Source organism: Pecten maximus, unplaced genomic scaffold (genome assembly GCF_902652985.1).
Source record: "Pecten maximus unplaced genomic scaffold, xPecMax1.1, whole genome shotgun sequence".
Classification (NCBI taxonomy): Eukaryota; Metazoa; Mollusca; class Bivalvia; order Pectinida; family Pectinidae; genus Pecten; species Pecten maximus.
The window spans coordinates 1-24,793 of NW_022979980.1; the positions used below are offsets into that span (position 1 = coordinate 1).

General features: G+C 34.4%; 2 protein-coding genes and 1 long non-coding RNA gene across 4 annotated transcripts; 2 read left to right on the forward strand and 1 right to left on the reverse strand.

Annotated features, from left to right (window-relative positions):
- Positions 1–3,158: 3,158 nt before the first annotated feature.
- LOC117319342 lies at positions 3,159–4,841 on the forward strand (the record flags this gene model as incomplete). Its single annotated transcript, XM_033874174.1, is given in 2 exon segments — positions 3,159–3,704; positions 4,300–4,841. Coding segments are annotated over 2 exon segments (510 nt in total). The 3' UTR covers positions 4,301–4,841.
- Positions 4,842–8,661: 3,820 nt separating this feature from the next.
- On the reverse strand, positions 8,662–12,883 carry LOC117319344 (caprin-2-like). The gene is made up of 2 exons (XM_033874176.1): positions 12,574–12,883; positions 8,662–9,531 (listed from the first exon to the last, which is right to left on the reverse strand). The coding sequence occupies exons 1-2, from the start codon at positions 12,812–12,814 to the stop codon at positions 9,140–9,142; spliced, it is 633 nt and encodes a 210-aa protein (XP_033730067.1). The 5' UTR covers positions 12,815–12,883; the 3' UTR covers positions 8,662–9,139.
- Positions 12,884–17,788: 4,905 nt separating this feature from the next.
- On the forward strand, positions 17,789–19,356 carry LOC117319345. 2 transcript variants are annotated; one of them, XR_004530695.1, is made up of 3 exons: positions 17,789–17,977; positions 18,113–18,380; positions 19,153–19,356. It is a non-coding gene; the product is annotated as an uncharacterized LOC117319345 (long non-coding RNA). The 2 variants fall into 2 exon arrangements; XR_004530696.1 differs by having other exon boundaries at positions 18,113–18,366.
- The last annotated feature ends 5,437 nt before the right edge of the window (positions 19,357–24,793 follow it).

Genomic DNA, 24,793 nt, shown 5'->3' on the forward strand with positions numbered 1-24,793 from the left:
GGAGTTGCGATGCCCTTTATATCTCCCGTTGAGATACCCATCCAATAACCATAAAAAAACATTTTTTGCATCAAGAGATAAATACAATCCTGATGTAAAACAATCGGCCCTGTGGCCTTTTACCATCCCAAGGGACTTAGTTTCTTTGTTATATATTTTAAATTGTTGAGATCCCAACCCCATAACCACATTCAGCATTGTTGGGCATCAACAAATAAATATATTAACGGAATTGAACATGAACACTATTTTGATGTTTGGTCCAATCCAACTACGTGAACGATACAGGCCATCTAGGCCTCTTGTTGAGATTAACAATTTGATAAGACAGGATAAACAATTACAATTTAATGCGATAAAACCGGATCAAGTGACGAAGCAGAGAAATATATGACACGAACTATTGCTAATCTTTTCAAGATTATAGATTCATATTTGAAAATATCCAACTCATAAGTTTCTTGTTTTCAATACACATGTTACAGCTACGACCATACATGATTGTGTAGCCTTTAAACCAGTTTTAGGGATTTCGAATGTTTTGAACTTATTCGAAATAATGTTAAGGGAAAATAATTGCAATGTGCTACAGGTCAGGTAGGATAAGAAAAACGAAAGGAATATTATGTTTTATAATCGGCGAAATAGGTAAACATCTTACCATTCCCCGTGCCTACCTACAGTATTAGAGTGCATTTGGACGAAATGTCGTGTTACGAATTTGACAGCTGACTTCACTTACTGGGCCTATTTAGACGACGTCATTTTAAAAGGACTGATCAGCGCAATTTAAGCGTTTTCTGCTGTTATCGGAGAATCTGTGCATGAATAGCTAACGTCAATTGAGTTTTTTGTCAAAAATGGAAAATTTTTATTTTTCTCCAACATCTTATATTTTCAATGCTCATAGCTTCAGTGAAAATACAATTTTTTATTAGTTTGATAAATTCTATATTTCACTGGCGAAAATGCAATAAAAGAAAATAGTGTGTTTTCCATATTATTGACAGTTGCTGCACTCAGAAACTTCGCGATTGTGGCTCGCACCACATGACCTAACATTGAACTCCGGGAACGTCACTCGCGGCACATGACCTCGTTCGTGATAAGAAAACTTTTGTAATAAGAGAAATCTTTTTTTTTTTTTTTAAACTTTATTTTTTCTGTTTTCAAGTTAAATGCTAACTTATAATCGTTTCTCTCGTGTATAAACTTATATTTGTTTATTTTGCTTTTTAAATTAAGAATTACGAATCATAAACTACATCAAAAGTGTTTTTATACGCACCATTTACGAGTAAATTGTTTTCTTTGCATATTCATACATCTACATATTGTATAACGTCCAGAATAATCCGTATAACACATCCGAGGAGTTCCAAAAGGTGCTGCAGCTGATTCACTGCTGTGTATTTGTTCTAGTTCAGAAAAATACTCACAATTAAGGCAGGCGGTCACGAAGTTGATACACAACCTATTTACGCCGTGTGACTTGAAATGACCGGATGCATTATCACGGCTGATCTAATATGATATCACACTGGATATAGCTTGTAATGATATCATTAATTAGGTTATAAACGAAACGAAATCACTGTAGGAAGGATGGTTGCAGAAAGTTCATTTTGGCTTATAAGATACGGCCAACATTTATGTTCGAAACATAATAATGGAATAAAACTCAAAACAGTTTCCTCTGGTCATCGAATTGTGAATGAAAACTAACTCTGTATGACGGTAGATATATACACCTAGTCCGAATGTTATACACCATACCGTGGCGTCCGTCGTCTGTCGTCCATCGCTGTCGTCCGGTATCTGACAATCAACAATTACTGATTGGAATTTAACTTTTGAACGGAAGCATCTGTGAATGATTGGGTTTCAAAAAGCTAGAAATGATGGAGATGAACATCTTTGAAACCATTCAGATACCCATCCTATAACAATATAAAGCATTGTTTGGTATCAAGAGATCAATACACTTATATCGTAAAAATAAGACGACAGGTCTTTCCCGACCACTATGGACTTAAATTCTTTGTTGCTTTTTCGAAGCCGTTGAGATCCCAACCCGATAGCCACATATACCTTAACGAGATAAATACAATAATGATGTAAAAATAAACCATGGTGTTTTTCACTACTTCAAGGGACTTGGTAATATTTTTGATGACCGAGTAGTTAATGTGTCCCGACACTTTATCACTAGCCCCCCACCTCTTGGCTGCGAGTTGGAAACCCACGTGGGGCAGTTGCTTGGTACTGACAGTAGGTCGGTTGTTTTTCTCCGGGTACTCCGGCTTTCCTTCACCTCCAAAACCAAGCACGTCCTTAAAAGACCCTGGCTGTTAATAGGACGTTAAACAAACGGAACCTAAAACATTTTTGAAACCGTTAAGATCCCCACCCCTAACCATATGTAGCATTGCAAGGCATCGGAGGATAATCATGTTCATGTTATAAAAATAGGCCCTGGGTTCGTTCCTCTGCCATGAAGACTCCATGGCTGTGTATAACATTGTTTGGTATCAAGAGATAAATTATTGATGTAAAAATATGCCCTGGGGTCTTCTTGCACCCCCTAGGGACGGACTTTGTTTCTAGGTTATAATTTTGAAATCGTTGAAAGCACCACCCAATAACCATATATAGTATTGCTAGGCATCAAGAGATAAACACAATCCTGATGTAAAATAGCATTGTTTGAAGTCAACAAATAAAACTATTAACGAATTGAACATGAACTTTATTTTGACGTTTGGTCAAATCCAGCCAGATAAGCGATTCGGACCCTCTGGTCCTCTTATTTATATTTCCTGCATTAATTTGAGGAAGATTTGGCAAAGATACAACTTTGAAAATAAAAACTACGATAACTACACTTACTGTTATTTTTCTATTCAGGAATTATCATAGATATTAATAAAACCATTCTTTAAATATTCACATCGTACAGCCACACCTCACCTTTGTAATTATGTATAGATAAAAACGTATATCTACGTGTCACACACACGAGGATAGCTAAGTATCGGGTTCCGTGTCGTTTACTTCCGGCATGCTTCATTAAATATCAGGTCGATTATTCAAAATCATGTGTTCATAGTAAGTGTGTCATTATATGATATAACATTCATCTATTTGTTGAGTCTTAGTTAGATTTAAGAGTAGGGTTTCACTTTTACTACGAATATGGAAAAAGTAAAACTGTTTTATCATGCAACTACTTCTGCAATGAAGCCTAAAATCCTAAGTGCAAAGGCGCTGACTCCACAGATCCACAAGCCATCGTCTGACTGGATGTGGCTTTTGGATCCCAAACACAAGGATACGATTCCAAAAGGAGTCTGGTTCTGTTCTACACTATACAACGGCGATTTGCCGAACATATCTCCGTATGGAAAAGAGCGTATGAAGATCTCCATCAAAAGCGTAATCAGCCAGCTTGGGGGCAAGATAAGCCTATACCATGGTAAGGATTCAACCGTCAAAACAAACAAGTATGTTCGACTTATGGTCGTAAAGGAAGGAGACAAGTTTGATTGCCTGAAGCACATGGAAAAGCTTGATCCTAAAGATAACAACTGGCTGAAGTTTATTTCGGACACAGAGTGTCAGGTTGCGAAACGACCAAACTGGGTGGAAGTGTTTTGCCCCTATACTATTGATATCAAGGATGGCGATTGGGATACCGTTGAATAGTAAGTTATTCGTGTATCAAACACTGATATAATAATTAATACATTCTAGGAAGCAAGTGTGTATACAAGCAACACTTTGATCAATAAAGGAAACTCTGATGTGTTTTTTTGTATCAAATGATAAAAAATACAACAGGAAAAGTGATGAGTTTTTAACAATATAATGCAATATAATTAAGAAAATTCAGCAATATCTTTTAGATTCATTTGGAAGAAATTTGGCAGCAGTATACATGTAGATGTTTTAAAAACGTGACCAGGCGGAAAGTGTACTCTGCATAAAATAGTGGAAATCTTTCCAATAGAATTATATCAGATTGGTTCAAATTAGCTGAGATAGTGTTTTTGTCGTTTGCAAGAAAAGCTACGACAATGCATAAACAATATGTCTTGGTTTAATAAAAATCCGAGGATAGGTCATTTTGTTGAATCAAATGTCATTGGTCATTTTTTTGAATCAAATGCCATAGTTCTTTTTGTTGAATCAAATGCCGTGGTGTAAATTCTGAATACATATCTAATGAGCGATGAATAATTTCTGTGTCCGTCAGTGATCAATCTATAACTAATTATCATGTTTATTTTAATTTAACAGGTTTCCTGTGCTACAAGATGGATTGCCTCTCAGATATTTCGAAACGGATGACATTATATTTGAAAAGCGGATTATTCAAGACACAATATTTATACTTATATCTATACAGTAATATATTGCAACATAAATATGTCAATTTAACCAACATTAATTAACGTTTATATTTATAGGTTCGCATTACTAATATAATTTGTGTATTGTTTTATACACGTTTTTAGAAATGTAATTAGGTTTGTTAAGTTGTTTTATGGACACAAATAACTGCCGATTGCATATGATCCGGTTATCTCCCAACAAAAGTGATGTTTAGCTTAAGACTGTTTCTGACCGCTACCTTCTTGTGACCTTCTGCTAAAGATATGACGTCATATAGTGTTAACAACATACAGACTATTTTTTATCAACTTAAATCCATTAAATATACATATTACAGTTTATAACTAATTTTCATACAAGTGCACCACGCGTCCTTTACTTTACTGTTATATACTACCGTGTTAATATTTATTTCAAATAAAATTGTTTCTTCACTTTCAAGTGTTTAACCTCTTAATATTCTTTTTTGAAAACGATTCAATTTGCGGTATTTTAATGAAGTTACCAGTGGAAAAGTGGGAAATAGCTATTTTGCCACTGAAAATATAAAACAAAGACAAAAAATGCCAATGCGCAAAAAAAACAAACTCTTATGAATCAGAATATGGACATTCCCCCGAAATAAAAATAATATTGAAATCACCAACACTTGCAATTTTCAAAATGGATATTCAATAAAAAGCCAAATATGACGAGATCACTACCTTCAAGAGCAATTAGCTGACACTTCTGCCATCAGGCAAAACGCGGAAAAGGGGCAAATAACATCGATAGTTAGAATAACATAAGTGGTGGAAATATTTTGTGGAAGATGTCATATCTGCAGTTACACAAGATATGAGAGTGATCACAATCAACAGGTGATATGCATACATTTTGTACGGGTATAAGGAACTTTCAATCGTGTATTCGAAAGATAAAATTCGTTATCGTGCAACTGCTATCAGGTAAGACTACATGTTAGTATGTGTAAGCTTAATGGATATTCATCATTAAGTAAAGTGCCTGGTTCCGTAATATCACCTCCTTCCGGTACGCCAAGTAAATGAGAGTTTAGTAGTGATTTAAAAGTGCATGCGTGTGTAAAATTTGTTATCATATTATATGTAAACATCAGTATATTAAGAGAACTCCAATTTTACTAATAGTATGGATAAAGGTAAAAAGTTGTATCATGTCACCTCGCAAATATTCAAACCTCAAATTCTGCAATCCCATGCATTGCTTCCATAGCCCCACACTCCATCGGCTGAATGAATGTGGCTGTTGTCATCCGAGTACAAGGATACCACCCCTAAAGAAAACTGGTTTTGCGCGACATTATTCAACGGAAATTTACCAACCATATCTCCATATGGTGAAGAGCGCATATGTTTACCCACTGAAAACATGTTCGACCAACTTGGGGGAAAGATATAATTCATAATACGTCTTCACTTATCATAAGATTTATTTTTTATAATACGTCTTCTCATTGTACATATGTATATGTTTTTAATGATATTCATACATATACGTGTATCTATAACTTAAGAAACAGTATGTATTTATTTATAAGCAATTACGATACCGTCTAAACTGTTCATACATTTGGAAAAACACTTTTGATATAAACATTTTATCTAATCATGATAGATTATTAATCAAAGAAACTGTTTATCGGAACAACTCAACTCCTGATCAATATCAAGCTACCAGTGATAGTCATCTTTATCTATTTACCTGAACAGTATAAGAAGTGATGTTGAACAATAAAAGAGTTTTGAAAATGATTAACCAAAAATATTATGGGACAACGCTAATGTCGTGTAAAATTAGACGTGGACGGAGGGAGCTCCTCAATGAAGGCTTCTTGATGGAACCGGGGGTGAATGTTGGCCCGGAAGTGAACGGACCACCACTTTGTGACTTATAAAATTTGCATATTAATTTAGGAGCCTATGGTCTTTTTTTGTATGCAAATATGTACACTTTGCTTAATTGAAAGGAATTTATAAAAATGCTGAAAGAACCTATGGTTACCTTAATAAATTTAAATTGTACTGTGGTGTCACAAACCTCACAACTTTCATTTGTGAATTGTGCATCAGTGTATTTTGAAGATAAATTTTGATGTCTCCATAAATACGTTTGAGCAATTTATTTTGAAATTTCCCAAATATTTTTTGATAGTGTCCTAACTTTGAATCTCATATGCCTGAATTAAATAGTCCAAAGGATTGTAAAAAATAAAAACGAGATGTTAGCACCTTTAGATATGAGTTGGAATTAGGACGCAAATGCGAATTCAATGTAAACAGAGGTTTGCCATAAATAAATATGATGTTTTTCTCCAAGCAACTTTTGGGGATATCAATTTTCTTTTTTGCAATATTGATCCTTATCATAATATCATAAAATTAAATATATATATATATTCATAAAATATTTGCACGAAATTTATTTACGAACTGTAATTTATTATAACGTAAAAGAATTTCATTTGGTATAGATTAGATCTCATGTTTCAGCATATAATCAATATTTTTGTGGCTATGATGTGTGTCCATCCAATAATGTCGGTGCATCCCGTGGTAGCGAATTCCGTTTGAATTATTTCCTTGTAATAAAACAATCTTACAGCTAAATATTTCTTGTCCGATTCAGAAGTCTGAATATACAAATGCATTATTCTGATGCCACATACAGTTGAGCGTTGACAAACCTTCACATTCTAGTGCACTATTCTTGCACTACATTTGGACTTGTTGTACGTTTAGACACTAGGTTGACTATTTAGATACAAGAGCTAATCAGGTATGATCATTAAACTCACAAATTTCATCTTGGTATATAAAAAAGGCATAAAACGCATGTAAAAATCTAAGAATCACATCTTCGAAAAAATGGTGTAGAGTATATATTTATTCCTCTAACCGGTTAATATCAAAGATCAACATCACTTTAGAAATTATCTGTAATTGTACTTATAATTATATTGAAATGTGAAAAAAAAAAAAAAATACAAAAATGGTCAAATAAATATCCTGCTAATGGGTCAGATGTCAAGATTTTTTTACAATATAATTCTAATCTTTCCATAAAAAAAAAATATTGTTGATGTCACCACGATGAATTCTTCATTTTTTTGTCCTAAATATATAGTTATTTTTCTCCGATATCTTTTAGATATATTTTTTGCCTCTTTTTGTTCTGCTTAATAACAATTTTAGTTTGGTTATGATTTTGACTTCGTGGAAAACAAAAAAAAAATGCGGCTGAAATGTCATATTTAATTACCTAAAAGGAGAAAACTCCTTAATTACTGTATGTTTTTATCAAAATCCAGTTAGGATGTGTTCCGTAAATTAACAAAAGAACACTTTTCTCAAAAACTATTAACTTCCCCAAGGTCATTTTCCGGTTTACGGTAGGGCTCAATGTGCTATTTTGGTAAACAAACTTTAAAACATGTCTGAAACTCTTCAAATAATAGAGTCTTGATATTTCATACGTGGATGTCCAAGTCATTACCTGCAAAGTTTGCTAAAATGAAATGCCTTCTTTCAAAATCACATGGGTCGAATTACTGAAAACCTTTCAGCAACTTTTTCACAATAACCAAAAGACACAGAACAATGGTATTTTCTCTATATCAAATTTTGCACAATTGCTGTCTATAGTTAAGACTAATCGTTTAAAAACTCAACTTCCGGTTTTCTGTCGGGATCAGAAACTTTAAATGCTCCTCTTCTGAACTTCTATAAGTTTCTTGATATTAGACATCAATTGATCAGGTTATTTCCTTGACCCACATCCAAGTTCAAAGGAGTGAAATGAGTTTGATTTTTTAAACGACTTCGGTTAATATGGTTAATGCTATTATATAGTTTAAGATAGATAGATTATAGAAAAGTTCGAATATGGATGGGTGGCTAAGAAATATCTAACATAACTTTAACAAAAACAAGCCTTTGGGTCTTGACATGGTCCATGATAGTCGTAGAATGAGACAATACATCATTAATATGTCTATGTAAAAGCTTCTTCCCAGCTCCCCGTAGGTATGCCAAAAGCCGGTTGATAAAATTTTAATCAGTAAATCAAAGTAATCTGGGCTAATAAAAGTACATTATAACTGCGGATTTTTGTTATTCTTCTACATGCCTTAAGTTTAATCTTCATACTTATCACATTTCGAAAATAAAGCGTTGTTCTCCTTAAGCCATTATAAGAGACAATATAAGCAACTCTGTTCAACAAAAATGAAAACAATCAACAAGATAATGCATTTTGAAGCTTTATTCAGAAAGAAAACTAAGCGCGTAGAAATAACAACGATAAGTTGTTAATCTAGATGCAAGAAAAAGGGAAATATCATTATTTAAAATATGGGTAATACAACATTGGCTGAAAGATCACGGACAAAACTAACATATCATTGACTGATAATACAAGTTTAATTCCTAAACAAAGGAGCGTAAAATTCAATGGTTTCTACTGAAATTTTGGAAATCGAAGTTAATATATTTAACGGTAAGCTAAACATCTCATATATATCTATAAATTTTTGTCGGATTTGTCAAATTAGTTTTCGAGTTTTAGCTTTTGTATCAGTTCAGTGTTCACATAATTATGCTGAAATATGGTAAAGAAAATAAGATAAATATTACAGTTTGAGAAAGTAACAAGAATCAGGAGTAAGCTCAAACAGGACAGTAACAGGTGTATGCATCAGTTGGCAAACTGCTGTTGTCCAATATTCTTAGTCTCCCAGCAGAAACCCTGAGAAGGTTGAATATTTGCCGCTCAGATAGCACTGACTTGATGGCTTAATGCCAACATGTACCACATCTTTTCTATTCAGTTGAACCACGACAGTGTTACCAAATGTAGGCAAGCCATACCTGTCGTAGCTATAGGAACTCGCGATGGTTTCGTTGTTGTGGATGATATTTAGGGTACATGCCTTCGTATAGGTATAGGTATGCGCATAGATAGTGAAGACGTATACGCCTTTAGCCTCCGCTGTGAACACCCCAGTGTGAACATTATAAGCTTCTCCGACATTCGAGATGGCTGTGGTAAACTTCAGATCACCACTGCTACGAGCAACATTTCCGACAGACAGGTATGCGCTGAATGCATATTGTCGACCTGAAATAAACAAATAATCTCCATATAGACAATATATATAATATACAGCTTCGACAACAAAATTCTTTGTGCATATGACACATGACTACTATGAAACATTGATTTGAGTGAATATTGAACGTCGGTCTCGGGCTAAATTCAAGTGCCCGGACTGTAAACTTTTTTTAATTACAACAAAGGCTTTATCAAAAATCAAATGATAAATTTAGTTTGAATAGAAAGTTTGACTTTCATTCATCAAGCCCGTATTGAGATGAAAATATGATAAAGTTCCTATTGGATGTATAAGAAAGCGATACGGGATAGGGTATAGCGTACAAAAAGGTAGATGTCCACTCACTTATACGTAGCGCACACGGTATGAAGTATAATGCAGGCTTCTCCGCTTCATTTTAACGGTATTCTCGTTATGTAGAATAGCTTCGATTTATCCCTTATCCCTTCTCGTTACTTATATATCTCAATTCACGGTGCCATCAAATCATTATTTTAGATAATTTGAAACATATAACAATAGAAACTTTTTACAAAAATGATTATAACAGAGCCGATGTTTGAAAGAACTAGCATGTTATTTTCCTTAAAAAAGCGTTTTCAATTCTAAAAGAAATTCATTATTAAGGTGAAAATTCAATTTACTTTTTATAGATTGATTATAGTGCTAGGAAAAGTAGTTGGAAACAATTTATATTAAATTTACTTTTTCAGAACTGGCTCTTCCAGACGCGCATTTGCTCCAATTCTATATTTCATCTGTGTTTAATCTGAGATATCAAACAAAATATTTAAATGATTGATTACGTTTGTAATATTTATACATAAAGATGACTTGTTGATTAAAATGTTTCTATTTCGAACTTATGATATGAATAAGCTTTTGCTATGATTCCATATTTTGCCCCAAAATCCGTTCTATGTATTGTATATCAAATCAACGATGTTTCAGGGGTTTTTTTCACGTGCATTTTAGCATCAATATGTCATTTTGTGATGAGTCCGAATTTGACCCTTCATGTCTCCGCCGCTTTGCACTTTGTTTCAACTTATCAGAAAATTTGCACTTTGCTTCGGCCGTGATAATCAATAACGGAGCCAGATTTCAACTGAATGTCACTTTGAAAAAATCTATAAATATACTGAAACGAAAAAGAAACGCAACATGGAAAATTGTGATTAATTTTGTATTAAATATACATATCTGTATAAAAATCGCGGAAATAAACATGCACCCTGCCTAATCTTCAAAATCACCCAAGTGTGACTAGAGACCTATGCACTTCCGGCGCGGTAAAAACATCAAAAACCGTGCCTGTACAAACATATGCGTTCTTTTTTCATTCAAACCAGTATCAATTCATCACTAACATTGAGCCACATCATCGCCAATACTTTTGCAAACAATAATTCCTTTTACAATTATGCCACGGTTATCAAAGGTTGATAGAGGACGTGCTATAGCGATGCTTCTGGCAGGGAACACGCAACTTCACGTCGCTCGACAATTCAGAGTTCACAAATCGACTATTAGTCGATTAGTTTCACGTCTTAACGCAACAGGAAGAGTCGATGACCAGCCGAGATCAGGACGTCCACGCGTAACGTCGCGACGTCAAGACCGGGTTCTTAGGTTGGCACACCTGCGTAACAGGAGATTAACGGCCGCTGAAACGGCAAGGAATACGATTGGTAATCATAACCGTCGAATTCATCCCCAAACAGTGATCAACAGACTGCGTGAGGCTAATTTGCGTGCAAGGCGACAGTACGTTGGTTTACCACTAACACCGCAACGTCGAGCACGTCGTATGCAATGGGCAACGGCACATATGCCCAGACGTTTTCCTATGAGACGTTGGAGGTCTATGCTCTTCACCGATGAATCTCGATTCACGTTATTTCGAGCAGATGGCCGTCAACGTGTGTACCGGCGTCGAGGCGAACGTTTTGCTGACGCCTGTGTTTTGGAACACGACCGATTTGGGGGTGGATCAGTTATGGTTTGGGCGGGAATCTCCCATGGTTTGAAGACGCCTTTGGTGATAGTCAATGGGAATTTAACGGCCGTACGCTATCGGGATGAGATCCTTAGGCCCCATGTTGTGCCGTTTGTTAGGCAGCATCATCTAACCTTTCAGCAAGATAACGCGAGACCACACGTTGCAAGAGTCTGTAGAGACTTTCTTGCGACACAGAACATTGTTCCTATAGATTGGCCTCCATATAGCCCCGACCTGTCCCCAATCGAGCATTTGTGGGATGAATTAGACAGAAGAATTCGAAATCGCCGTAACCCCCCAAATACCCTCCCTCAGTTAGCAAATGCACTCGTCCAAGAATGGAATAACATTCCAATACGGAAAGTCAATGCCCTGATGAACTCAATGCAACAAAGAATTGGAGATGTGATAACTGTTCGAGGAGGACACACACGATATTAGGGCACGGTTTCAAAACTGCTGCCATTTCAACTTGGATTCACGTAGGGTACTACCAATCATGACCTTCTAGCAAAGTGACCTGTTCTTAAAAATCTCTAAACATTTAAAGGATGTTACATCAATATTCAATATTAACTATTACATATGAAATTTAAACATAATGCTCACAAGTATTATTTTATTAAACCTACAATTTGAAGTTGCGTTTCTTTTTCGTTTCAGTATATATAACTTATATGTTTTTTGGAACTATGTTTAAGAATAGAACCAAGTTATTCATGTCATATGGAAAAGGACTCACTCGACTTCTTTTGGTGGAAAACAATATGACCTTCACCCTCCATATCGAACTTGCAATTATTTATCACATGGATCATGTATTTTACTATGCCGCCCAAAGAAATATTCTGGCCCTTGAATACTACCTAACAACTAAGAAGTCTCAGTATCAAATACAATATCGATATGCTCAATATTGATATCGATCGTGACAGTTAAACAATTCAAAACTGAAACCTATGCAATCATCGTATTGGTAATGTTTTTATAAAATATTGACACCAATTGTCTCAAATGTGTAACAAGGAGTGACAATAACATGTACCTGTTGGTTTGACGGGTGGCTTCCAGGTTCGGTTCTCATGTCGAGTTTCCAGCCTAGTCATTCTATCCTCCAGTCTGTCAAGTTTGTTCTCCAAACGGTAAAGGAGACATTCATATTCCTTCTCTGGGTCAACTGTGACTTCATCCATTGCCGATTCTAACAACTTGTCCACTGCTTTCGACACTGCCGCTAGACTCGGTGATAGAAAGGCGAAGACGCAGAACAATGTTAACATCATCATGGCTGCAATAAACGGCTGAGACTGATTACAAGCACAATCTGTAGGTAGAAACCTGTTTCTGTGTCGCTTCAAGATTTCTCTCAAACATATATAGTCTGTTATATCGATATCAAATCTTTGATTCCAAGCTGCTACCATCATCAGGATTATCATGTAACTTCACAAATCTTTGTAGGGTTAATTGCTAACTTCATGTTACCGTCGGTTGTTGAACAACACAATTCGGGCGATAAAAAGCATACATACTTCAGAAGTATACCTAAATTATTCCGAGCTGTTACCATCAAAAGGATTATCATTTCACAAATGTTTGCAGGGTCTATTTAAGACATTACCTTATCTCCGTTTTTGAAAAAAATATTCAAGCGACGAAAAGCAGTTCATCGTACTAATTAAAAAGGTGTATCTGAATAATTTCGAGCTGTTACCATTAACAGAATCATCATATAACGGAACAACTTTGTGATATGTACATTTGAAAGACGTCATCTCTCCAACCTGTTGAAAATGATTCATGCGATGAAAAGCAATATGTCTTTTCTTTTAAAGTTAAAGATGAATATTGTAACATGATTCTGGATCGTGATTGTTTGATCAGAAAAGATGCTCTGTAATTACGGAGAGGGTTTACTGAGATAAAATATTCTATCAACAGATCACAAGATATTAGATCTTAGAAGAAACAAAATTAGTACTCTTTCCATCAATTGAAGTTAAACGACGCGAAAGATTAATTTGTTATGATGTAGCATCAACTAATCCAAACAATATTAATACATATCCTCAGCGCACCAAAGGAAATTTATTCAAAGAGACAATTGTTTATCAAATTAACTCGATATGATACCAGTTGCTAGATACAGGCATAAAAACGACGCAATTCATTGCAGAAAATAACTTGAAGCACCATAATATTAAATAGAAAGGTAAAATCATGTAAATATATACTACTACAGACCCGTGTACGTTCGCAGTTCCGATTTAAGCGTAGCGTTTCCGTAGCATTACCGTACCATTTCCGTAGTATTACCGTAGCATAACCGTACCATTTCCGTAGCATTTCCGGAGCATTACCGTACCATTTCCGTACCATTTCCGTACCGTTTGCGTCCACTCATCGTAGCATTACCGTAGCATTTGCGTTTACCTATTTTCACTCACAGACCGTCTCATAACCGTTCGGTAGAAAATTTTGCGGAATGTATTTTTTATCGAAACGAAATTTAGTTAAATATACTTACCGAACGTCAAAAAAGAAATGTAGCGACAGCAAATAATTTTATACATGTAAGGAGGTGAGAATTACATAGATACGGCTATAAATCTGTCTGTATCTTTGTATAGAAAAAATAACACTCTCACAAAAAACAAGTCAAGTCACATGGTCCATCGATCTTAGTGTAATAAAAAATGGCGGATCCTAGTAGTCGACGCATTACGATGGAAACCAAGATGAAGATCGTGTTAAATAAACAATATTACCTTTACTGTGCTATAGTCTAACCTTTAAAACAGTTTCATATAATATGCAATGGTCAGGCTACATGTATAGGGTACAAATGCTCCAGACAGTATCACACAGGTAAACTAGGGTAGTTAGACTTAATTGTCAGCAATGATACAAACAACACAGCATGTTGTATACAGGTAAACTAAAGGTAAGGTATTTTGTGGACCAAGTGATATAGGTGTGAAAGGTAGAACAATAAGAGATAATTATAGCCTACAGGTAAGGTTATAGACTGATTCATAAAACGTACAACTTTAATGAGAATGTCATCGTGATCTTTGGAGTTATTCATTATTTATTTCAATTTTAAAACCCAAATGTCTAATCACAGAATTGATAACAAATTGATAAAATCAGAGACGTATATATAACATGTGTGATATATATATATATATGTCTCTGATAAAGTATAACAAGAGTAAATTAATTATATAGTAAGAGCAAATACGGTATATAAAGTGCATACACATGTGAAATAGAACTGATGTCCAAAATAGAAATCATCCAGACAATCAAGTAAGTCTTGTTATGAACAGTAAACAAGAGACCTAATTCTGAAAACAAATCTTCGTTCGACATAAATCTCTCAAGTGAAACGTTAAAAAACTGTCGGGAACATGACGAAGGTAGTTAATATTAATTAGGACTCTTTTAAGAACATTACAATTTCTTACAATAATCCAGCATTTACAGGGATAAAGCAAGGTTGAGATACTCGACCTAGTCAAAAAAAAAAGATGTGGAACTAAAAAGTAGTATCTTGTAAAAGTTCGATCAAGCAGACTATGTACAGATTTGAATAAAAATATATGTATTAATGCCTTCATACCAGACTAGGTAAGTTGAATTGTGTACAAATTTACATGTAATATAGACTATTATCGTTTAATTTTGATTTAAAACATAGAAATAAAAAAATAATAAAATAAAAAATAAAACCTGTACAACTTCAATCTGGTGTACGAGTGTTTCTTGCTATGGTGACCATATTTCAGAGCAGTAATCTAACTGACTGCACTAATGTACAGAGAGCGAATAACATTTTGAAAATCCAAATATGTAGGTTGGCATGACCTTACCAACCACTTATCTAACATGAAATAAAAAGTTAAGATTCGGAGTGACCCATACACCCAAGTCTTTAGCATGTGTTTCTTTCTTTAGAGATTCCTCACCCAAGCTGTCGGGATACTCAGTTGTATATCTTTTGTTGCTAAACGTTATATAACAATATTTTTTTTTATATAAAACGTACATTTTAAAGTTTTACACCCGTCGTAGACTCTGTCAATATCGGATAGAAGTCTTAAATATAACGTGCTGCTTTACAAAATTTACCATCATCGGCAAAAAGGAAAGTTTTGAAGAAAAAAAAAATGTAAAAGAGAGGGTGAATCATTTGAGTCATCATTTTATAAGTCATATTCAATTTGACATTTTTATATTTTCTCTCATGAAAGTAAGAACAGGCTACTGCTATAGTTTAAACTCACTCAGGTGTAAAATTTGACATGTTGGCCTGGTAATACAGGTAAATTTCTATATGTTGGCTCAGTGAGAATGAGTCATAATAGGACCCCGGGGGTTAATTGGGGACAGGTCACCTGGCCAGGTATACCATGTGCCAGACACAAAAGAGCTAGACTGATCAGCATCTTACAGGTAAGGTGTGATAGGATGCATGTCCTCAAGGCTGTAGGGTTGCATATTGCGCCCAGTTGGCCATTGGCAACAGGCCTTTCCCAGATGTTTGGCTTCAATGTAATGTACATGTAGCCTGGACATGTACATTTATTTGTACATGTCTCAAGATCTGTCGACAGAACATACAATGTATAAATCATATAGATGACATGTGCTGTAAAAGAAACTTTCAAGTTTCGAATAACAATGTAAAAGCCAAAACTTTATTGAATTAACATTCAATAAAAATTTAAAATATTAATATTTTGTCCGACAAAATATTTACATGAAGTACATGTACACCTGAGTAAGCCATTATTAGGCCTCTGACACAAACTGATGTGTTTTAATAGAAGCATGTAAATGATTAAAATGATCGCATACAACATCAAATTAATTTCAAAGGTAGATTCTTCACTCTACACTGTTGAAGTCTTTATATATTGAAACAATGTATTACCTGGTTATGTCCTTTGTGACAATAAGTTAAAAAAAAAACAGTTGTGAACTAATTATCGTGCACTCCTCACTTCTCTTGGGTGCAAAGGTTTACTGATTGTCACTCAACTGAAGGTTAGATCACAACACAAGTCCATTAATAAAGATTTTCAGAGTGTTATCCATTATCAAGTAAACACAGTACAGAGTCCGCTCCATTGCAGACGTGTGATATACACGTATCTGATTGCACATGTACATTGTATATTCTTAAGTATATAATTATTGATGTCTTGTTTTTTAGTTTTTATCCCTCCCTTGCCAGAGTTTCCTCTGATCCGACATCAGACTTTTAAACAAATCGTCAATGCATACACACCAGTAATATGTACCAGTGATTGTTATATATAGACTTGCCAGACATGTACATGTACTTGACTTAATTGTCCCCCTAACCTGTTGCCATGGGTACTAATCTCCCTCCCCACCACCGTCAACTTCACCTGATGGCCATGGATATACACTTGATTAGGAGTCATCGGGCTCAGGTGTATAAGTCATCATCACACCTGGTCAGTTTCTCCTTTTTACAATTAGCCCTATAGGGGGTCTATTCATAGCCTGGTCAATCTGTGTTCAGAAATCTTGATCTGTTTACCTGTACCTAAATTAACACTTTGATACAAGTTTTTCAATTCAATTAGTTGATTTCTTAAACCTTACGGTTTATCAGTACAAATGCAGTGAATAAATGCAGTGAAAATATAGATAAATACATAAAAACAAAACAATAAAGTTCGGACACACAGAGACAACACATACGCGACCGCAGCGCTAGTGTAGAGAGTGATTTTATTTTAAAATTAAATACTATCGTCTTTTGTTGTCGAGAATAATAAATTTTCCTAAATTTGAAAGATCCTTATATGACCTTAATATTTCCGGTTTCTAAAAGTTGTAAAGTTTTTTGCACACGGAGGTTTTCTATTGTAGTACAATTTGATAAAACGTTCTTCCACTTCCCGATACAACATTCACTCCATCAAACACCATTGCACTGTCGTTTCTACGTGTTCGCTTCGTCTAGGATCCGCTTTTTATAAGAACCAGATAATTTATTCAGAAACGGTCGATTATTTGTGAGCGTCAACCGTAGCATTTCCGTAGCATTACCGTAGCATTTCCGTAGCACTTCCGTAGCATTACCGTACCATTTCCGTACCATTTCCGTAGCATTACCGTACCATTTCCGTAGCACTTCCGTAGCATTACCGTACCATTTCCGTAGCACTTCCGTAGCGTTTGCGTTTAAGACGGAACAGCGAACGTACACGGTGTTACATACCATGGTACTTTACTTTGTTTGTATTTCGCGCTCAAAGACTTGTACGTGAACCGGATGTGTGACCGGATATAGGAAAAAGGACATTCCAGAACGTGCGGTGTAAACACGTCAACATGCAGATGTAGCGGCACAACACCGCGGCTACTTACTCATTTATTGGACATAAATACGCAAACTACAGCTTGCGGTGAGTACCGTACATACAAACCCAATTGTATATATTGTTTATAACTGTTGTTGACATGCTGTGTAGATAAACAGCAAGGTATTATAGTTGTCTATTTATAGCTACCCACCCGGTATGTTGCACGGGTGTATACAGTTTAACCCATTGGTGAGGATAGACCATAATGTGGTGTGGATGATCCTGGAAGGATCATGGTCAGAACAGAGTGCCAGACTGATGCCTTCAAGTACGGTCAAGCACCGCCCTCGTAACAGGAGTAGGATGTGGATTACTGGTTGTGTCAGTACATTCAATACAATCAACACTCGCTGGTGGTGAAGTTCTTTTGTCGTCCACAGATAGGGCTCAACGGCAGTTAACCTGGAACTGTAACTACAAATACTGACGGGGTATAGCTAACTTAGTATGTAGTAATGCATGATTTTTATCTAAAAAACTGAAATCGTTTATTCATAGTAATATATATGTAGAAAAAAAGTTAATTTTGAAAAGTATAATCAGCGAGTGAAAAATAGATTCTAAGTGGATCTAAAGAAGCTGCAGTATATAGTACTTGGTTACAAAATTGGTCAAAAGATTACAATGAAATCAACATGATGTTATGCATGATTGGGTTCAACAATTTAAAGTATTTCCCACTTGAGTGATCAAAAAAAAAGGGAATGGGTAAGCCCATGTTGAGGATGGAAAATAAGAAAAATGATAAATCATTTCATCGAGAACTTATTGATATAACAATGAAAATAACAATTGTGGTATCTGGTCTGTTGTATTGACAATCAGTGGAAGTGATAAGCGTTGATATGACCAACACGGAAACTGAACGTTCGATATAATAGATCAGATGACCGCGTTCATGATTCATGAATAATTCAAATATTTGAAATATTTTGAATGCCTAATAATAAATAAATTATAAAAATGAGGCACTATGATGACACGGAAAAAAGTAAAACCATCAGCAAATATGGAAAAATGCGACATTGGATATTTATGGCATATCGTGTGTTGATTGAAAGTTTAATTATCAACGTCATCCACTTAACTAAAAAAAAAATTATATTCACACTTTCTCAATCATAATTTTAGCTGAACTAATTTTAGGATATCATGTCTAACCGTGTTATTTTGATGACGAGCCTCTTGCAGAATTATTGTACTTGTTTTTGGGTCAGGAGCAGAGAGAACAAGGCAAAATATGAGCAAAACAGCAACAACTAATATAGACACCTTCGACAATGTGCAGGAGATTAAGACCAGTTCCAGGAGGACATGCGTCTTCTGCTTCATCGAAGACACCCGTCATTTGAAAATTTGACGTTATCAAATTGAGGACCGGCTTGATAACCAGATGCCGAAAAGCAGTGGACCCTTGGAACGATTCATTTATTTACAGAAAAAAGATAATAATAAAAAATATATATATAAAATAAGAAATGAATTCGTGTTGTTCCATCTTCAGCATAACCTCTTCATACAACAATAGCTTACAAAACGTCAAAGGTATTCCGTATCGACAGAGACCTGATACTCGGCTATTATTCAGCAAAGTGTTGGTATTACTTCACACGTTGTCATGCCGTCACTACGGTAGCATTTATGGTAATAAGTTATGAGAATTCATATTCTTCAATATATGCCGTCGTAGAAAGGTTTAATGGCAACATTTTCAGGCAGATCGAATATCTATTACGGAAGCCATAATGTCATACCACGCAATCTATAAATGACCACTGGGGAAAAAGCAATGTTTTCACAGCTTTCCTGCGTTTACATTTATATAGATAATCTTCGGGGTCACCTTTCTAATTACATGTTATTTACAGAAAGGTAAAATAAAAACTCTTGTTAATGGGTCAAAGTTCACTTGTTTTTCATTATTCCATATTAAAAATAACAACAAAAACTTCTTGAAATGCCCTCAATATGTTGAAAGTTTCTTCTATATCTGTGAGATTTTTTAAAAAGTTTTCGTTATCTTGTTTCCCCCCAGAGAAAATTTATAATTTAGCTTTAATTTTGACCTCGGTGAAAACTTCTGTAAATTAACAAAAGAATACTTTTTTCTTCAAAGATATTTCCTTTTCAAAAGTCAATTTTCGGTTTACGGTATGGCTCAAAATAGTAATTTGGTTACCAAACTTAAACAAAAATATATTTCTGCAAATGAAAGAGTCTTGACATTTCAGATGTTGGATGTCTAAGATATTGCCTGGAAAATTTTTTGAAATGAATATCCTTAAACTTCATTCATTACCACAGAGGTCAAATTCCTAAAATTCTTTCAGCAACCTTTTTACCAGAACCAAATGTCTCAGGAGGAAAATAGTTTTTTGTCTGTAGCAAATTTTGAACAATTGCTTACTATAGTTTAAACACTAAACGGGTAAAAAGTCCACTTCCGGTATTCGGAAGGGGTGAGAAACTTTGAATGAATCTCCTTCTCAGCTTCTTCAAAGGGCAGCTTATCGATATTTGAAACAGCAGTTTATCAGGTAATTTGCAATCAAGTGCGTTAAAACGATTTAACTTGACCCACATTCACAGAGTATGGAGTCGAATCAGTTAAAATATTTAAAAGATTTCTGAGGACATTCAAACAATATGATTAATATTATCATTTAGGTTTAGGTAATACGTTATAAAACATTTAGAATATTGATGGAAAGCTATGAAATATTCAATTCTGGATTTACTTTTGAAAACAAAGACTTTAGGTCTTGTGTATTTTCATAAAGTGGATGAAAACTCTCGTCAAATTATTAGCCAACAATTTCGTGTTTTAATTCTGTCAGGTTAAGATAATCAATGAAAATGCCATGTTACTTGAGAGGCAATTAACGTTCAGATATTTCATTATTAAGACAGAATATGAAAAAACTTTCCTCTTCAATTGAGTTTGAAGTTATCTCAAAGTAAAAGTTTTATTAACAAAGTTTGGTGTATTTTCATCCTTTGTTATATTATGTTTTAAAAGAATAATAAAATAAATCTACACTATTAGGTACGATAGAAAACTGTTAAGAAGGTACTCTCTCGAATTCCTTTAACAATTTACAAATTTAACTATTATAAATCAACTAATCAAACATTCGATTTGCATTTTCTACAATTTCAGATAATGGTTCTCCGATATGAAACAGAATTTCCTTTTTATTCCATCAAATTTTGTTCTCAAATTGGCATTTTAAGAGATAAAATCAGAAAGGGAAGCAACTCTGTTCTACAAAATGATAACAGCAACAAACAAAACGATGCATTTAAAAGCTTTATTCAGAAATAGAATTAAGACCACAGATATAGTGATAAGCTATTAAACTAGATTCAAGAAATACAAAGATATCATTGTTAAAAATATTGATTATATGATATAGACCTGAAGGATCAAGGAAAAACCTAATATAGCATTGGATATAGACTATGTTGAGTCTGATCCCTGATGAACTATATACTATGTTGAGTCTGACCCCTGATGAACTATAGAATATGTCGAGTCTGACCCCTGATGAATTATAGACTATGTGAAGTCTAACCCCTGATGAACTATATACTATGTGAAGTATGACCCCTGATGAACTATATCCTATGTGAAATCTGGCCCCTAATGAACTATAGACTATGTTGAGTCTAACCTGTGATGAAATATATACTACACATTTTGTATGTGAAGTCTGAGCCCTTATGAATTATAGATTACGTGGTTTGTTTTGTTTTGTTTTGTTTTTTTTGGGGGGGGGGGGGGGGGGGTTGTCTTTTTTTGTTTGTTTTGTTTTTTGTTTTTGTTTCGTTTGTTTTTTTTTGTTTAACGTCCTATTAACAGCCAGGGACATTTAGGGACGTGCCAGATTTTGGAGGTGGAGGAAAGCCGGAGTACCCGGAGAAAAACCACCGGCCTACGGTCAGTACCTGGCAACTGCCCCACGTAGGTTTCGAACTCGCAACCCAGAGGTGGAGGGCTAGTGTTAAAGTGTCGGGACACCTTAACCACTCGGCCACTCGCTCCATCAGGCTTTCACCTATTTCCAAAACTGCTTTTCCAGGCACCCACTTTTAGTCCGATTAACTGAAAATTTGGAGATTCTTATTGCATATAACCTTACCAACTAGTACAAGAAACAAATATGACATTATCTTGACCAATGCTGAAAGTAATTGTCTTATTCATGTGTTATTACAGGTCACCATCAGTACACGATTGGTGACGTCACGGATCTGTCCTCAATGCAATATCATATGTGAAGTAGAAAGGAGATGGATGGCACTGCAATACGATAATACCTTACACGAAGTTTATAGACCCTTTTTATTCTATTACATTATCAAATTCATACTTAGATCTATATGTTTTTGATGGAAATATATATAGAACATTTTCTTGTTATTTGTTATTTTTGTATTTGAACATATTTCATTTGCACAAATACTTGAAAAAGGGAAAAGACATAAGTTTAAAACTTCATAATACGTTTTCTCTTAGCATAAGATTTATTTTAATACGTCTTATCATTATACATATGTATATTGATTTTTTATGATATTCATACCTATACATGTATGTATAACTTAAGAAACAGTATGTATTTATTTATAAGCATATGATACCCTCTAAACTGTTCATACATTTGAAAAAAAAATACTTTTGATATAAAATTTTTATTTAATCATGATAGATCATTAATCAAAGAAACTGCTTATCGGAACAACTCAACTCCTGATCAATATCAAGCTTCCAGTGATAGTCATCTTTATCTATTTACCTGAACAGTATAAGAAGTGATGTTGAACAATAAAAGAGTTTTGAAAATGATTAACCAAAATATTATGGGACAACGCTAACGTCGTGTAAAATTGGAAGTGGATGGAGGGAGCTCCACAATGAAGGATACTAGATGGAAACGGGTGAGTAATCGACCAGAAGATAACGTACCACCACCTTATGATTTATAAAGTTTGTATATTAATTAAGGAGCATGTATTGTCTTGTTTGCATGCAACTTTGTACACTTTGCTAAATTGAAGGAAATTTCTAATGCGGAAAGAACCTATTGTTAACTTAATAAATTTACTCATAATTGTACGATGGTGTCACAAACATCACAACTTGCATTTATGAATTGTGCATGAGTGTATTTTGAAGATGAATTTTGTTATATCCTTTTGAGCAATTTCATGATATATTTTTTTGAAATTCCCTAAATATCTTTTGAGAAAATCCTAACCTTGAATCTCATATGCCTTAAGTTAATAGTCCACAGGATTGTAAAAAAATAAATAAGAGATGTTAGTACCTTTAGATATGAGCTGGAATTAAGTTTGCCATAACTAAATATGATGTCTTACCCCAAACAACAATTGGGGATATCCTATTTCTTTTTGCAAGCTTGATCATTGTCATAATATCATCAAATTAAAAACACGTTTATTTATTTATGAACTGTGATGTCTTTTTACGTAAAACAGTTTCGTTTGGTATAGATTTATAACAAATTGTGTTTTACAAATCTAAATCAGCGACCTGTTGACCAGCGACATGACATAAAACGGTTACAAGATCTCTTGTTTCAGTATATAGTTAATATTTTGGCGGCCATCCAATAACAAACTATGTCGTTGCATCATGTGGTAGCGAATTTCGTTTGAATTATCTCCACGTGATAGAACAATCTTACAGCTAAAAGTTTCTTGCCGATTAAGAAGTCTGAATATACAAATGCGTTATTCAGATGCCACGTACAGTTGAGTGTAGACAAACCTCACATTCTAGTGCAACATTCTTGCACTATATTTAGCCTAGTTGTACACTACGTTTAGGCAATAGGTATACTATTTAGATACAGGAGCTAATCAGGTGTGATCATTAAACTCACAAATTTAATCTTGGTAGATAAAAAGGCATAAAACGCATGTAAAAATCTAAGTATCACATCTTCGAAAACATGATGCAGAGTACATTATGTATATATTCATTCCTCTAATCGGTTCATATGAAAGGTCAACATCACTTTAGAAATTATATGTATTTGTTGTAATCATAATTGTATTGAAATGTAAAAAATCACTTAAATGATCGAATAAATATCTTGCTAATGGGTCAGATGTCGCTATTTTTTTTACAATATTATTCTAATCTTTCTATATCAAAAACATATATTATTGATGTCACCACGATGAATTCTTCACTTTTTTTTGACATTCTCTGTTCGCATAGTACTCCATTTTGTTATTTTGCCATTTTTGTTTGATATCCTTGAAATGTCCTAAATATATAGTTATTTTTCTCCGATATATTTTAGATATATTTTGCCTATATTTTGTTCTCCGAAATAACAATATTTGGTTATCATTTTGACTTAGTTGAAAACAACAAAATTGCGGTTCAAATGTTTTACCTAAAAGGAGAAAAATCCTTAATTACTGTTTCTATCAAATTCACCCGAGGATTTGTTCTGTAAATTAACAAAAGAACACTTTTCTCAAAAATCATTTACTTCCTAAACGTAATTTTCTAGTTTAAGGTAGGACTCAATGTGCTATTTTGGAAAACAAACTTCAAAACAAGTCTGAAACTCTTCAAATAATAGAGTCTTGATATTTCATACCTTGATGTTTAAGTCATTACTGCAAAGTTTGCTAAAATGAAATGCTTTCTTTCACAATCACATTGGTCGAATTACTGAAAACTTTTCAGCAACTTTTTCACAATAACTAAAAGACACAGGTCAATGGTATTTTCTCTATGTAAAACTTTGAACAATTGCTATAGTTTAGACTAATCGTTCAACTTCCGGTTTTCTGTCGGGTCAGAAGCTTTAAATG

Excerpts from the sequence above, each read along its gene's own strand:
- LOC117319344 (XM_033874176.1), bottom strand. The coding sequence starts at position 12,814 with ATGATGATGTTAACATTGTTCTGCGTCTTCGCCTTTCTATCACCGAGT. Across the intron at positions 9,532-12,573 it reads GCCACCCGTCAAACCAACAG|GTCGACAATATGCATTCAGC; the intron begins GTACATGTTATT and ends TGTTTATTTCAG.